The 15,252-nt window shown below is 41.2% G+C and overlaps 3 protein-coding genes across 3 annotated transcripts in view; 2 read left to right on the top strand and 1 right to left on the bottom strand.

Moving 5' to 3' along the window:
- The window catches only part of LOC109472594 (sarcosine/dimethylglycine N-methyltransferase-like), a 3,901-nt gene extending 1,028 nt beyond the window's left edge, over positions 1-2,873 (top strand). The window contains exons 3-7 of the mRNA XM_019772385.1: positions 450-562; positions 1,157-1,353; positions 1,725-1,833; positions 2,109-2,241; positions 2,548-2,873. Coding sequence (XP_019627944.1) covers positions 450-562; positions 1,157-1,353; positions 1,725-1,833; positions 2,109-2,241; positions 2,548-2,745 — 750 coding nt within the window. The 3' untranslated portion in view covers positions 2,746-2,873. The remainder of the gene's footprint in view (positions 1-449; positions 563-1,156; positions 1,354-1,724; positions 1,834-2,108; positions 2,242-2,547) is intronic.
- Positions 2,874-3,830: 957 nt separating this feature from the next.
- Positions 3,831-11,293, bottom strand: LOC109468764 (E3 ubiquitin-protein ligase RAD18-like). The gene is made up of 17 exons (XM_019767091.1): positions 11,198-11,293; positions 10,491-10,572; positions 10,192-10,253; positions 9,845-9,915; positions 9,393-9,531; positions 8,829-9,144; positions 8,398-8,497; positions 8,103-8,214; positions 7,779-7,851; positions 7,593-7,660; positions 7,389-7,449; positions 6,631-6,945; positions 5,801-5,974; positions 5,377-5,510; positions 5,021-5,100; positions 4,846-4,905; positions 3,831-4,469 (listed from the first exon to the last, which is right to left on the bottom strand). The coding sequence occupies exons 1-17, from the start codon at positions 11,249-11,251 to the stop codon at positions 4,334-4,336; spliced, it is 2,037 nt and encodes a 678-aa protein (XP_019622650.1). The 5' UTR covers positions 11,252-11,293; the 3' UTR covers positions 3,831-4,333.
- Positions 11,294-11,359: 66 nt separating this feature from the next.
- LOC109472599 (mitochondrial import inner membrane translocase subunit Tim17-B-like) overlaps positions 11,360-15,252 on the top strand; it is a 10,516-nt gene continuing 6,623 nt past the window's right edge. Inside the window, exon 1 of the mRNA XM_019772398.1 lies at positions 11,360-11,480. Within this exon, the coding sequence (XP_019627957.1) occupies positions 11,455-11,480 (26 nt within the window). The 5' untranslated portion in view covers positions 11,360-11,454. The remainder of the gene's footprint in view (positions 11,481-15,252) is intronic.

Raw genomic sequence — 15,252 nt, 5'->3', positions numbered from 1 at the left:
AATAGAATATAGAACATTGTGCCATCTGGAGTCACCTGAGGACACGGTAGGGTTCACGTTCTAACTGGGTCACAGGCAGGGAACAGGTGTTCTTATGGAAGTTACCTGAGGTCATTGGAATACAACTTAAGTTATTTTTGGATTTTTTTAGAAGTAGAGCCGTGTTCTACTGGGTCACCTGAGGTCATATGCGGGTGATGATTCAGTTTGTTTAATGTATGGATTGGGATGAATAAATACCCGATTTTGACTCTATTTGTGACATTACGGCGACATAAGGAATGTGGAATGGAGCCTTCTGATTGGTCAACGTCACCCGGCTATATGATAATACAGTTTAATCAAAAGCAGATCGAGTGATCACTCAACTATTGTCCCCGGCAACGCGTTAGACCTATAGCTACATGACCATATGTATTACAACTGTAATTGTGGCCCTTCCTTGCTAGTTGGGTTACGGAGACACCGACGACTTGAAGGTTGAAGACGTCAGCAGGTTCGACAGTCTTCACTACCACGGCGTGGAGGCGGTGGACAAGGCCATCCAACGGTTTAACATAGGGTACGTATAGTTCTGCTAAAATGTACAAGGTATTATAACGTTTCAGTAGCAAGGAGCAAGAAAGTATATAACTTGTTACCCTTTCCGAGTGATGATGCTGGCAGTCTTGTTCTCAGAAAAGATGAGAAAATCTTGTTAATTAATAAACCACATTGCCCACATCCGTTGTTCAAAGGGCACGTTTGGTGCAACGTGATCACAAGCTATAAAATTGCTACAATAGACCGATCCTGTTCGTTCGAACGCGTGGAACCAATGTTCTACTTCGGAGGTGTCCGAAATAGAACATGTCGGGGGTTCGATGTGTTCGATCTGGATCGGGCTATCATAAAATTTTATCAAAAGAAAGTGTGTAAGGGAGAAATCTGAATAGGAAACTTGCTGAGAGAACGGAAGAGACTCGGCAGCATACTTAGTAGGTTTGGACACCAGGCTAAAACTTACGCCAAAAAGCAGTTACTCAAGCAACAGGATAGGATTTTGCTTTTTGGCGTATCTTATTACCTGCATGTCTAACCTTCACCGACGCAGGCTAAAACTTGTTTGCTAGATACTGAGATTGTTATTTCCCTTTCATCGGGCTGACAATAACAGCGCAGACACCCGCGTGTTGGATGTGGGGTCGGGGATCGGCGGGCCGGCGCGATACCTGGCCTGGAGGACGGGATGTCACGTGACTGCTCTTGAGCTTCAGCGCGACCATCATGAGACAGGGGAGGTCCTGACTGCCAGATGTGGCCTGGGCGAGAGGGTCAAACATGTGTGTGGGGACGTCATGGACATAGACCTCGGTAATGCTTATCTCCAAGCAGATCCCTTTCGGTGCCAAAGACAGTATCCATTAGCCAGAAAAAGTCGCGGTGGGGGTAGCGATAAAAAAAAAAAACGGCCAAATATAAAAAGCTAACGATCATTCCCCCACAACCTCTGCTTGAAATTGGTAATGCTAGGGTTCACACCGGGGAACGAAAGTTTGTGGGAACGAAAAGTATGATAACAAAACGAAAAAAAAGTTTTTGAACTATAAGTTATTACCGTAAATTGTGTATATTCTTGATATGCGTTTTTTTCTAGTTTTCGTTCAAGTAAATAGCCTGGTTAGGAAAAGTGATCTGAACAGTGATGTCTTCTTGAGTAGCAGCAACGATATTACATTACACAGGGCACGGCAGCTATGACTTGGTGACCAGTTGGCTGGTGTTCTGTCACATACCGGATAAGAAAAAGGTCAGCGAGCGGTGTCTACAGCACCTCAAACCGGGCGGAAATATGTGAGTTTCTTACGATCGTGTTATAGTGATTCAAAAGTTGATGAACGCGATATCGATGGCGACTTATATATGCACAGACACTGTTGCAATCGCCACCTATGGAAAACTCGCTTGATATTGAATATCTGTATTTCCCATAATTTGGTATTTGGTGTAAATAGCGTTTGCAGTTGATTCAGTGACTCGTGCGAGACAAAGGGCATTTCGGCAAAAGTACATACATTTGTATTGGGATATATTTCTACCATGTGTAACGTTTGTTCTTTTGCTCTAAGGCTTGTGGAAGATCTTTTTGCCCTGGGAGACTTGTCGGAGGTATCGGAAGACATCGGGGTCAACTACTTCGATCTTGCTAATCTCCAAGACTACAAACAACAGATCGAAGATGCCGGTTTTGTCAACGTCCAGGTATGACGTCTGTGTACACGCTGTTTGTTCAGATTTAACAAAGTTGTTATTGAGAAAAATTACAACTGTAACAGTGAATAGCTGATCTACAGAAGCTTCCCAACGCTGGTGATACAAAACGTATCCATAATTATATTAATGATGACTCCAGCTGCAGGATCTACCGATAAAAAATTAAACGTCAAGAAAAACTGTTGTTAAAGAAATAAGAAAAGAAAAACTACAACTGTTACAGCGAAAAGCTGTTCCACAGAAATTTCCCAAAGTCGCAATGTATTACCCATCATCATATCTCAAACCCCCCAGGTAGAAGACTTGACAGCAGACTGGAAAGACTACGTCCAGGACCGTCTGAAGACCTTCGTCTCATCGGAGGATCGTCACGTGCGCGTGCACGGCCGGCCCACGTACCAGGCTCTGCATAGCTTCTACAGCTCGATAGTCAGGCTGTTCACTAGCGGCCGTGTGGGGGGAGGCCGGATCTCTGCTACTAAACCGGCATGACTTAGCATATACATTTCTATACTAGTTAGATAAATAATTAAAAACGCTATCATTTAGCTAGAAATTCAACATTTGCAAAGCAAATGCATCATGTTTAACTTCGCGTATGGATCTGCTCTGATAATTCTTACTCAAACATTCATATACATGGTGACAGGAGTCTAAATCCCTCCTGCTATAAAATTGCAACATGATGTAACCCAACACCAGTTACCATGGTGACAGACGTCTGGTTTAGGTCATTGACCTAATTTGTTTGGAAAAGAAGAAGAAACAGAGCAAAAACAATATTTTTTCATTAAGCGAAGGTAAACATTATTAGGCCAGCTTGGAAAGCTATAATCTCTGCCTTGATAGACAGTAAGACCAAATGTATAAGGTTACAAAAATAGTCATATTATATGTATAAGCTCTGGAAGCATTATTGTCACCAGCATATTTCTAACGTAATTGTCCACAGTTGCATATTGTATTAAGTTCAGCATTCCATACTACATTGTTGCGATTGTTGTCAAAGTTTTAGGGAATGTGTGATGTTCTAATGGGTTTGAAAACACTGTGGAATAGCTAGGCTACAATGTGCCTTTATTAATTAATCACAGTGTTAAGTGCCTTTCTGAGTCAACAACCACAAGACCACCTGGTCTAATGAGGTATATTAGATAAGAATGCATTCCTAATTTCTTAGCTATATAAAGCAGGTACATTATTGTAATTGACACATAATAAAGCACTTTTAATTTGTGTATTCAGAGTTGTAATTTACTGTGTTGCTAGTTTGTCAATAATTTATCTTTATCTTCAATAATAATGATATATTGACATAGGTATAGTTCCCAGATGTCATTCAGTGAAGCCATACAACACAGTTGAAAATAATGGGACCACAACACGACTTTTGTTTTAAAACTTATTTATTAATCCAATCATCAATTGGACATGCCGCTGTATACATATATCTTTTTTTTTACATATAGATGGCCTTTTCAGTATGGAAGACACCATGCATTATAATATTACCTTCTTCCAAAGTAATCATTACAAAAGCTATGAACCTTCAAGACCCTTTATAATACCGGTACCCTTTATACATTCCACTCTAAAGCATGTTTCAGTATACAGTGTATTGACAAGACTGTTCAACAGATCAATAGGAAGTATGGATGTAAGGATAAAATCAAAATGTTACAGAGCTTCACTTCATATAAATGTCGTTAATTCATAGCTGTGCAAGTACCGTATTAGAAATTTATCAGCTTGAATAGATGATATCTCTAATTTTGCTTTTTTGGGACCTTGGTGCAGTAGAACTTATCTATGGCAATCCTCAGTTAGATCATAACATCAATGTCTTTAAAACATTTTTGGAAGACAGTTGCCTACAGGATTAACACAGTCAGAAACCCTGATCCTGGTGTTAAACACACAGTGATATGGCCTTTGACAACAACAACATTTACTTGAAGTCTTGACACTGTGACAGAGGAGAGACTATCAGAAGACTGTCACAATCCTAACTGCCTTGGAGAAAAATACACAAAGATGGGAGTGTGTTGCCTTCTCCAAAGGTAGGTGTTCTCTTGCAGAGTCACTGATTTTTGTTCCTGTTGGTTGTGCGACGTTTGCTCCTGCGTACGTCTTGTTCACTCCCGAACGACCCGTCACTGTCACTCTGTAATTCCGCAACTTTCCTCTTACCCCTTCTCAGCTGCCTGGCAGGGGGGCTGGATGGGAACAACAACAAAACAATAAATGAAGAAACAAACAAACAAAGAAACAAAACCTGTCATGTAAGGAGAGATTAGCACTACATGTAGATAACTCCACACAACACAGTACATTATTCTGAAGACTTCATCCTTATAACAAGGACATTATCTCTATATGATGTCCTTGCTTATACATGTAATAAACTCACAATCATGAAATACCTACTAAGGTCTTACATGATTTTGTGTTACAAGAATGAAATACCCTGAAATGACTGGTAACCTGGACAAGATCTGACACTATCCATTAGTTTAAGCTTTCTTTGGTAAAAGCTGCATTGCCCATAACATCTTGCCCACATCATCCTAACATCTGAAGAAGATGACTTGCCTTTCTGGTACACATTTGATCTCTGGATCATCACCAAGGAAGTCAAAGTCAGCAATGGAACTGAAACAAAGAAAGTGGACTGTCATCAACAGAATTGACAAACAGTAATACATGTATCTATTCTGTTCTTAATAAAATGAAACAGTTGGAATTCTGCATTTTGTTTTGACTTTACCTTGGTCCTGAGCTGCTAGACTGAGCATATGTTGGATCCTGTAGCTGGTATGGTTTCATGGCCAAAATATCAACTGAACCCTGGAAATACAGCAAAACATTACTATCTATCACATGGAAATGGATAAGCAAGTACATCAAGTGGACATTCAGACAACAGACAAGCTATAAAATGTATCAACGGATTTACATGCATGTGACAGACAACATTGAGTATTACAGCCATTTGTGATGGAAATTGTGATCCATTATAAGATTTCAGAAAAATGCTAAATTTCTCATGAAAAAGCAGCTACATTTCTCATAAAATTCTCAGAATGCATTGACATAATAATGTGGAAAACACAATCTGCTGACCTCAGATGCCCCAAACTCCAGAGAGGGTGTTAGGGTATCCTCTTCATCATCTTCTGATTCTGCGTCTCGGACTGGCTCTGTCTCAGACTTCTGTCCAGTCAGTTGGTCTTCTTGTAGCTCACCTGTATGAGTATCTACACATATGCAACATGAGCGTGGGATTTAGAAAAAAAAACAAATGTACAAGTAATGAAAGTAAAGAAATCAGTTCTTCATCCATATAATTCTTCCTCCAACCAAAAAGAATCTATGAATGTATGATAAACTATGATGGTATGTTTTACATTACATTTTTACAAAATCTTTAAGAATGTAAACTTAAAAAGAACTTAAACAGAAACTTAAGTATATCAGTTGCATTTTCAGCCTCTCTGAAGTTGATACAAGAATATTTTATTCAGCATATACAATGATTAAGATGTACCTTGTTGAATGTTGTCAAAAAGACTGACACTCTTCTCACTGTTACAGTCATCTGCTGGGTCCTCCCTGGTGTCATCTGTACACAGAGTGTTATCCTCATCTATGTCATCAAACTCTGCCAGGAGGTTAAACTGTGGGGCGTCTGGTGTCTGTACTGGGTGGATCTGCTTCTCAACTGGGTCTGCTTGAAATGAGGAAATAAATTGACTACACAGATAGAGTCTGGCACAAGATAATGGACCTTGTAAATATCTGGGTTGTACAGTTACTGTACTGCTTTTATAGTTTTTGTAAATACACATGTATAAGATATTTTGACATTTTGTATACAATATCAATGCCATTCAGGCAACATTGTAAAATTTGTATGCTATGTTTGTCTGTTATGTTTGGTATGTCAATAAAGAAATTATTGAATTGATGGATAAAAGGGCTGTACTTTGCCTAACTGTCAAGGCAGTGCATGTAGACTAACAGTGCGGTAACATTTGCCCTGGAGCATTGTATGATTTTGATGTCGTAGTATGTGGGAGAACCAATCACCAACAAAAATCTTAGCTTACTCTAAACTTGGTTGCTGAATTTTGTAGGACATATGTATGACTATCTCAATATCCCTGCCCTCAGATTTGCATACATATGTACATATCAAAAATCATTACTTTTGTACATGTGCATCTAGTACGTTTTGCTCTAGTCTGTGATGAGAACACTGTGTAATCAATCCTTATATTGACAAGTCTACTGTATATTTCTATCTAAATGTAGGACACAACACTGATAAGAAACTTTCTAGCCTTCTTAACATCAGTATCTCACTTCTTTTCTCACCTTCTGTTTGCTCTTTCATGTCCTCTAGATCTTTTCCCACTGTACCAGCTTCTTGATCCTCCTCTGTTGATGCTTGCTCTCCTATCTGTACTGTCAGACCGTCTTCAGCAGTTTTCTCTATTTCATTTGACACTTCTGTTGGTTTGTCTGTGGTTGTTTCATCAGTAGGTATATTTAAGTCTACCTCCATAGATGGCAGTTTTTCTTCTGCAGTGTTTTCTGACCCTTCTTCTGCCAACTTTGCTTTTCTCTTTTGTTTCATCCTTTTCCTGGCATTTTCTATCAATGAGTTGAACTGTGCCTTGTGTTCTGTTGCTGCAAAGTGGAGAAATTTCAAATGTCATTATGTACTTGTGTATAGTTATTATAGCTTATGTACATAATGTATGTAACATCTGTGTCCATAATATCACCAGGGTCCATAATATCGCCACCTTGAGAAATAGTGTGCTTAAAGATATTTTTACTGCAACATACCCTAGGTATGTACATTTGATGTGTGAAGGAGTGCATATTAAAAGTATGTTGCAGTAAAAATATCTTAATGCACACTGTTTCTCAAGGTGGCGAATGGCGATATTATGGACTCTGGTGATTATTATGGACACAGATGTTATAACGTTACATTTTGTATGCAATGTATGCTTCGGAGGGCCCCACTGTAATTGAGTGTAATGACACTGAGCTGGGCTACCCTACATCAGTAATAAAGAAACAAACAAACAAATAAGTAAGAAATTACAGCATCAAACACATACCATATTTAGTATTGACCCTGTCTCTCTCTTGTTCATTTGAAGTCTTGTTGAGAGTGAATGTCTGAAAAAAAAAGAAATGAGGCAATCATCAACAGCCTTCCAGTCTACATCATGCCTATAAACTACAAAGGAACAATGATAATGTTGGACATTTGTTAAAAAATTGGACAAGTGAAGTTGAAAAACGTCAAATATCATACTCACGGGCTTTGTCACAGTTGTCTTGCTCAACACTCTCTCATGTTTCTCCACTTCTTTCACAATCTGGGCAACTGAAACGTATGCATGGTAGCAGATTTAGCTGATGTTATGCTCCACACATTATAATTTAAAAGATATAGTAGAACATAAAATGCAAGCAATAGGTACATTGTACAACCAATGAGGTACCTGATTTGGGTTCTGCCGAGTCACATTGTGAGTTGTACCTCAACACAAACTCATGGTGTCTGGCAATCAGAGTCTGCAACAGAAATACCATCAGGCATAGGGTTTATCAAAACACCACATGCATGCACACTCACACCAACACACACACTCACACACACACACTCACGCACACACACACACAGACACGCACGCACATACACAGACATACATACTCACAGACGCGCACACACATACCCACACACACACACTCACACACACACACATGCACGCACACTCACGCACACACACACACACACACACAGACAGTCACACACTCACACACACCTGTCTGTCCCCCTGTGTAGACAGCCCCTTCTCCTTCAGTCTCTTCCTCAGGTCCTTGTCAGACATCAGGTTATACACCAGCTTGGCCATCGGCTTCCTCTTGGGGGCGGAACTGGTGAAATATGGTGTATAATAAGCATTTACATTAAAACAAAAAGGAAAAGGCTACCACTTTGATAGCACAATAAATTAACCTAGGCAAGTACATACACAGCACTTTGCACTAGGAAAGTACATGTATACACACACCACAGTTGCATTGAACCAAATGAATGTTCATAACGTTTTATGTCACCTTCTCAAAGACTCTTTCTTCTCCTCCCGAGTTAAGCACACGTCCAGGTGGTTGTTGATATGTCTCTCTGGAATACTCACTCCACATACAGGACAGTCTGCTGCAGAGAAAGTACCACACAACACTGACAACTTCATCAGGTATATAACTGTCTTAGCCTGGTTACCAAACCTATTATAGCTCCCGAGTCCTAAATCCTCTCAGCAAATAGAGGATGTAGGACTCGGGAGCTATAATACCGGTAGGTTTGGTAACCAGGCTATAACTGTCTTGCATTGACTTGAGAGAAATTAACCCCAAAAGTAAATATGAACTGAAGACACAGTGACCGTGAAATGTGCTTTGTTCCAATAACTTTGTTCAGTTTATATTAGAACAGAAAGAAAGAAAGCAAACACATGATGATATGACAGTTGCCCCAAAGACCCTACCCATTGCAACTTGTGAGTTGTTTCTCTCGCCTGCTGGAGTGGACTCTTGTGAAGTGGATGCCTTTGGACTTGGCACCTTGGCAGGTTTGACCGGTGGAGGGGTGACCACCGTCCCAACAATCTCCACATCGTCATCACTGCTGGACTCCTTGTATGAAATCCTTTTGCTTCTGTGACGTTTGACGTCATCACGGAAGTCATCGCATTGATCATCGTCTTCTGCGGGGGCTGTTCTGGTACTGACAGCAGAGCAGAACCGGTCTAGGGTGTTGGTGGGAGGACTTTTCTTTACACCAGTTGTAGCAGCATCAGAACTCTGGAATAACAGAATTATAGTAGATACAGTGGATTTTCTTGTCAGACAGGGATAGCTGCATAAAATTTGGACTTAAGATAAAGATGTTACCTTTGCAGATTATTGGCAGTGAGTAAGGACAACAAAACAGCAATGAAGATTCAAATGACAGCCTTTTGCAAATAACTCTTACACAGTATTGTACTGTAAACTATGCAGTGATAACTACAACATAAATTGTTGTATTTGGGAGTCTATGTGTTACAAACCTTTCCTGCCTTTGATGAAGTGACTTTCTTGAGAGTAGGCATAGATGTGTCAGGCTTTGAACCAGCTGGACCTGATGTGGACCCTCTGTCTGCTGTGTGGCTGTTGACTCCTGACTTCACACACTGGAGTAAACTTGGTCTGTAAAAACAGGATTGAAGTTAATTACTACTACTATATTATTACTTGAAGTATTACATGTAGTATATCACTGCATCAGTATCAGCCGTAGTTTAGTGGTACATTTGTAGTAATAGTAGTATTCAGTCTTTAATTATACTGTACTTCTACAGGGGTCCCTGACATAGAGGTGGGCAGCAGTTGACTAGTCTTCAAATAGAAAGTTCCTGTCATTACTTAAGACACTTGACAGCCATTTTAAATTCTGGGAAACCACAAACTTATGTTAGATCAATAAGGATTAAATGTTTAAATCTCATTAAAAATATCCCACCTGACATCAAGGAACTGTCTGACAAGGTCGTCTAGACTTCTGTTGTTCCTCAGCTCTGGTTCACTGACAGACTGTGGATACATAAAGGGTATCCACTATCAGCATAACATGGCGCTATTGTGCAGATGACGATTGGAGTTAATTGCAAATATTGCTACAAGGTACGTAGTGTGTAACTTAGTAGGAGTAGCTTGATAATATACACATATGTGCAGTTGTGACCGAGATATGTATGCTATAACTTAACTATCTTCAACATTTCAAATTATGGCAGATGATAATTACTTTAACTAAAAAATGCTACAGGTCTGATTTTTATTTTAGTTCAGTACTTCTATTATACTTACCACTCCACATGTTGGACATTGAGTCTTGTAATTCAAATACCTTCTGATACACAGGGAGCAATCTAGAGGGAAGATAGAAGAAAATCACAGAATTACAACAATACACCAAACAGTGCATGTCAGTGCCTAAAATTCAAAACAAGGATTATACAATGTACAACAGCCTGAAATAAACAATAAACCATTAAACAACAGTTTACCATGTAATGACATACATTCATTGCCAATAAATATGTAAATACTAGTACAAAATGTACAAATATGTCATGAACATTGCTTGCTTTGCTTGCCATACTTACAGTTATGTGAACACTGAGGAATGATCATCGTGATGTCAAAGTACTCGTAACAGATGGGACAGCGCAGCAGGTCATCGATGGTCTGTATTAATAACATAAACGGATAGTGAGTGAGTGAGTGTGTGGATGTTTGCATTAGACAGCGATTAATCTACTGATGACCATCTAATGATATGTAACATTATTTACTCTAATGAGGACGACCTGAACTGAACTGAACTGATAATAAAAGACATGAGTCATAATCTCATATTCATATGATATTGCAGATTTTGAGACAATAAATTATGTAACATGAATCATTTGGCTATGACGACTGCCTGGTCAACTTTTTTCCTCATTTCTTCTAGTTCTTATTCGTCCATCATCATCTTCATCATCATCATCTACAGTGATGCTGTTTATAACAACTAACCAACTTCATTCATTTCATAGCTTTCATTCATTCATTCATAATTTCATTCATTCCATGGCATTCAATATGATTACTAAGGATAAGTTTCAGTTCAAAATTTCTCGTACACACGCAACCATGGCTATGACCATGGAAGAAAGAGATGCACATCATATCAAAGATTCATCTTTACGTATTAGGACGACCGCCCCCCTCCCCTCTCTGGCTGGCCTCTTTGGCCTGTCTTGGCTTGTCCACGATCGATCGAAGTTTACACGACAAAAATAAGCATCAAATATTGTCGGAAACCAACCTTTAGCTGCTTGAAGTTCTCCGGCCACTCTCCCGAACTGTACAACGATGACATGATGACCTGTGAGCACACGGAACAATCTTGGGATCAAACTAAACCGCCCCAGACAACGTCGTATACTAGTAGTTCAGCGCCTGCAAAATTTGGCGCGAGATCTCAGCTCAAATTTTTGAACTCTCGTGGCTCAAGTCTCGCGAGATTTCGGTCGCCGCGAGACTTGTCGCAATGCATGCAGGGAATTGCGTAAGGTCACCAAGATGGAGGAATATGCACGTGAGCCATGGTGAGTTCCAGTTACATTTTCCCTGTTTTCTACTGTTAAAAACGATGTTTCGAAAACATCTTGCCAAGGAAAAGTAACGAAGGTGACAGGGATAAAATGGAAGGAAGGTCAGGTCATCAGATGGCGTGGTTGTTGAGTAAAACCGGCCTGGAAGTCGCGATGGTTGGTGACCTGAGTACATATGACGTCAGGGTCGGTACTTGTAAAAGACATTTTTCTGTTGCAACCACGTCCAGTCAATGTGTAAGAAATGAAATACGGGCTGATATTGTGAAATATATTTATCACGTTTTATGTCATGTAAACTGTCTTGGTATCTTTTATATTTCATAATTTTTAATGGTTATGCCAGGCTATTCCCTTATATGACATCTACATGACAAATATAATTTTCTGCAATCAACATGTAAGAAATGATATATGACGTGCTGATATTGTGAAATATATTCAGAACTTTTCATTTCATATAGTAAGACGTAATATCTTTCATATCATAATTTTTATGGTTATGCCAGGCTACTCCCATATGACAAATTATTAAAGAGCATATAATACTAGGATAAATATGAGCATCAAAGAGCATATAATAAAATTTACATGTCAGTCAATGCGTGTGTAAGGGGTTCGTTGTTGATCGTCGTGGGATTTCCGCCTCCGAGTACACGGTGTAGAGTAAAGCAGGAGACAAGACAAGAAGAGGACACAGAGCACACAAAAAAGACGTCCGTACACAAAGACTTCAACTCCAAAACCTCTCGTTTATTCTAAGAACGTGATCGAACGTCGTCGATCTTAACGTATACGTACGGATCCTAACGTAGCCGTTCGGACGTCGAACGGACGCTAACGTCGCCGTTCGACAGGCTTTTAGCTAGGATTTTTTTGTTGGGCGTCCATTTTTTGCATTGTATGCTATGCTCAGCAAAGATGCACGGTGCACAAGCTTTTTAGGGGGCCTTTTTTGAAAGTCAAAATGCTCTCAAACACTACTTTTTGCATTTTGAGTTACAAATTTTGAGGAATTCGAGTTTTTGTCCTTCAGTAAACCATCATTTTTGTATTTATAGTAAGGCTGAAGAGAGGCATATGTGCATGGCAGGGGTTGGGAGTGGGAAAAAACAGGGCGTCTTTAGGGTGTCCTACCAAAAAGTAGGGCGTCCAATTTCTTAGTATTTTCAGTACAGGGCGTCCAAAAGACACCCTGGACACCCCCTAGCTAAAAGCCTGCCGTTCGAACGTCCGAAACGGCTTACCTAATGCAACATCTAAACACCTTATGTCATTCCCTACACTTTCCCCCCTAGTAATTTTTCACCGTCCTCGGCGAACGATCACTATAAAGTGTCATTCCCTACACTAAATGTAAGGGGTTCGTTGTTGATCGTCGTGGGATTTCCGCCTCCGAGTACACGGTGTAGAGTAAAGCAGGAGACAAGAAAAGAAGAGGACACAGAGCACACAAAAAAAACGTCCGTACACAAAGACTTCAACTCAAAAACCTCTCGTTTATTCTAAGAACGTGATCGAACGTCGTCGATCTTAACGTATACGTACGGATCCTAACGTAGCCGTTCGGACGTCGAACGGACGCTAACGTCGCCGTTCGAACGTCCGAAACGGCTTACCTAATGCAACATCTAAACACCTTATGTCATTCCCTACACTTTCCCCCCTAGTAATTTTTCACCGTCCTCGGCGAACGATCACTATAAAGTGTCATTCCCTACACTTTTCCCCCTAGTAATTTTTCGCCGTCCTCGGCGAACGATCACTACAAAATGTCAGGTTTTAAAAAAAAACGTTTTCTTGTCTAACTACTATAAAACGAGAGAAATGTACATGTGCCTTTACTGCTAGGCATCTGTAGAAACCATACATTTACGGTATCGGGAACTACTACCGGGTTTCTATTTCAGAGTTTAAGTAGAGTTTGCAGTGTTCACGTTCAGATTGGTGAAAACGTCGCGTCGCGTCGACGTCCTTCGGCGTCAGTTAGCTGTCGGAGTTTTCGCGTCTCTCAGACTCGTCTCTCGGCGCTCGTTTCTCAGCACTCGTGTCAACACGCGTCAGGACCGCTTACTGGTTAGTGGTTCCCCGCTGTGTTCCTCCCCTCCTCCGTGTTGCAAGGAGCACGAACGCCCGGCCGCAGTCGCCCCTCAGTTGCGGTAGCCCTCACCGGTCCTTAGTCGAAGGGTCGTCCGGCGAAGATGGCGTCGCTTCATGGGTCCCCGTTAGGGTGATGACTCGGACGGGTCGCTCTTCCGGGATCGGATGGCGCGGCGGGAATTGCCCTCTCCATCACCAAGCTTCGATGTCCCACGTGGACCTGTGCAGGATGGGGAAGAGAACACACAAACACACACACACCAAGCCTGACCGCCATAATCTACAAATAATTTTTGACCTCAAAGTATGGGAGAACATACTCCCACTCGGACTCAAACCCAAGTTAATATTAATTGTAGTGTCTAGTGAAGTAAATCCTACCCACCCTGGGAATCACGAACTCTACAACCAGAACAAAGTAGACTCGTTCAGCACAAAAACACCGTTACTAGTAAATAATTACTCTAGAGCTTAGATATTATATATAGATGATCAGAATCAATTTGGGAAAGTGCAACCACCTTATCTAGCTAAAAGTGGTATGAATTCCCGAAGGGCCGAGGCCCAACCCCCGATGTCTGGGTTTCCAAGGAAAGCATAACACTTGATTCCCCCCACTAACTACAAACCCCAAGATGGCTGCACATTTCATTAGCCGAAAACACCTTATTCATTGTCTGAAAACTTCTGGGTAACGGATAGGAGGTACTCCTCTGTTCTCCCTAACCGGATATCTAGGGTCTTCCGGACCGCCATCGCCCACTGGAGGCGCTACAGGCATTTGTACAACAACAATGGGCAGGTCCCCATCCTCCTCACGACCCTCATTATCACTTTCACTATCAGTTGTGGCACTGTCTTCTGGCTCACGCCTATCTGCGCGCCCGTCCTTTTGTTCGGCACGTGGCCGTCTTGTGTTGCAGGGGCGAGGCGCGAACATACAGGGAGTTAACATATCCCTGTGTAGGGTTCTACTGGGACCACCTCCCCTCTCCGGAGTGACAACATAAACCGGGATATCCACGTTGGGTTGTCTATCTACCACGTGTGGGATCTGTTCCCACTGATCTTTAAGTTTAGAAGGACCCCGAGTCCTCTTGTTTCTAACTAAAACTCTTTCTCCAGGTAGCAAAGGAGCTGTGCGAGCTGTCCGGTCATGTAACTTCTTCTGACCTGCCTTTGCAGATTCAGAGTTCTTAGTAACTAAGTCATAAGCGTACTTATACCGTTGGTGATGTTTCTCTACCCACTCATCCGGACTTACTGTATCACCCGTGTTTTCCTCTGCAGAGTCTATGCCCAGAGTTAAATCTAGTGGTAGTCTCGCTTGTCTACCAAACAGTAGGAAGTACGGGGAGTACCCAGTGGTTACGTGCTGTGTATTATTATACGAGTGGACCAACTCAGGTAGGTATTCAGGCCAATGACGTTTCTGCTGCCTTGTCAATGTACCCAGCATATTGAGAAGTGTCCTATTGAAACGTTCACATTGGCCATTACCGGCCGGGTGGTAGGGTGTCGTACGACTCTTCAACCCCCCATACAGTTTACATAACTCTGGATTGTAGCGGAGAGAAAGTTAGCACCTTGACTCAGAGTGTAGTCTCCTGGGGGAAGCCATATGGCATTATAAACTTAGACCACAGAGTTCTAGCTGTTGTTTCCG

This window comes from Branchiostoma belcheri, unplaced genomic scaffold (assembly GCF_001625305.1).
Source record: "Branchiostoma belcheri isolate BF01 breed outbred unplaced genomic scaffold, Haploidv18h27 scaffold10, whole genome shotgun sequence".
Classification (NCBI taxonomy): Eukaryota; Metazoa; Chordata; class Leptocardii; order Amphioxiformes; family Branchiostomatidae; genus Branchiostoma; species Branchiostoma belcheri.
This window is presented reverse-complemented; position numbering and strand designations above follow the sequence as displayed.

What these genes read in the sequence shown, in the direction of transcription:
- LOC109468764 (XM_019767091.1), bottom strand. Translation starts at nt 11,251, where the DNA reads ATGTCATCGTTGTACAGTTCGGGAGAGTGGCCGGAGAACTTCAAGCAG. An exon ending in CATGAAAGAGCAAACAGAAG is followed by an intron (nt 5,975 to 6,630) that starts GTGAGAAAAGAA and finishes AAGCAGACCCAG; the next exon opens with TTGAGAAGCAGATCCACCCA. An exon ending in ATCAAATGTGTACCAGAAAG is followed by an intron (nt 4,470 to 4,845) that starts GCAAGTCATCTT and finishes GTTCCCATCCAG; the next exon opens with CCCCCCTGCCAGGCAGCTGA.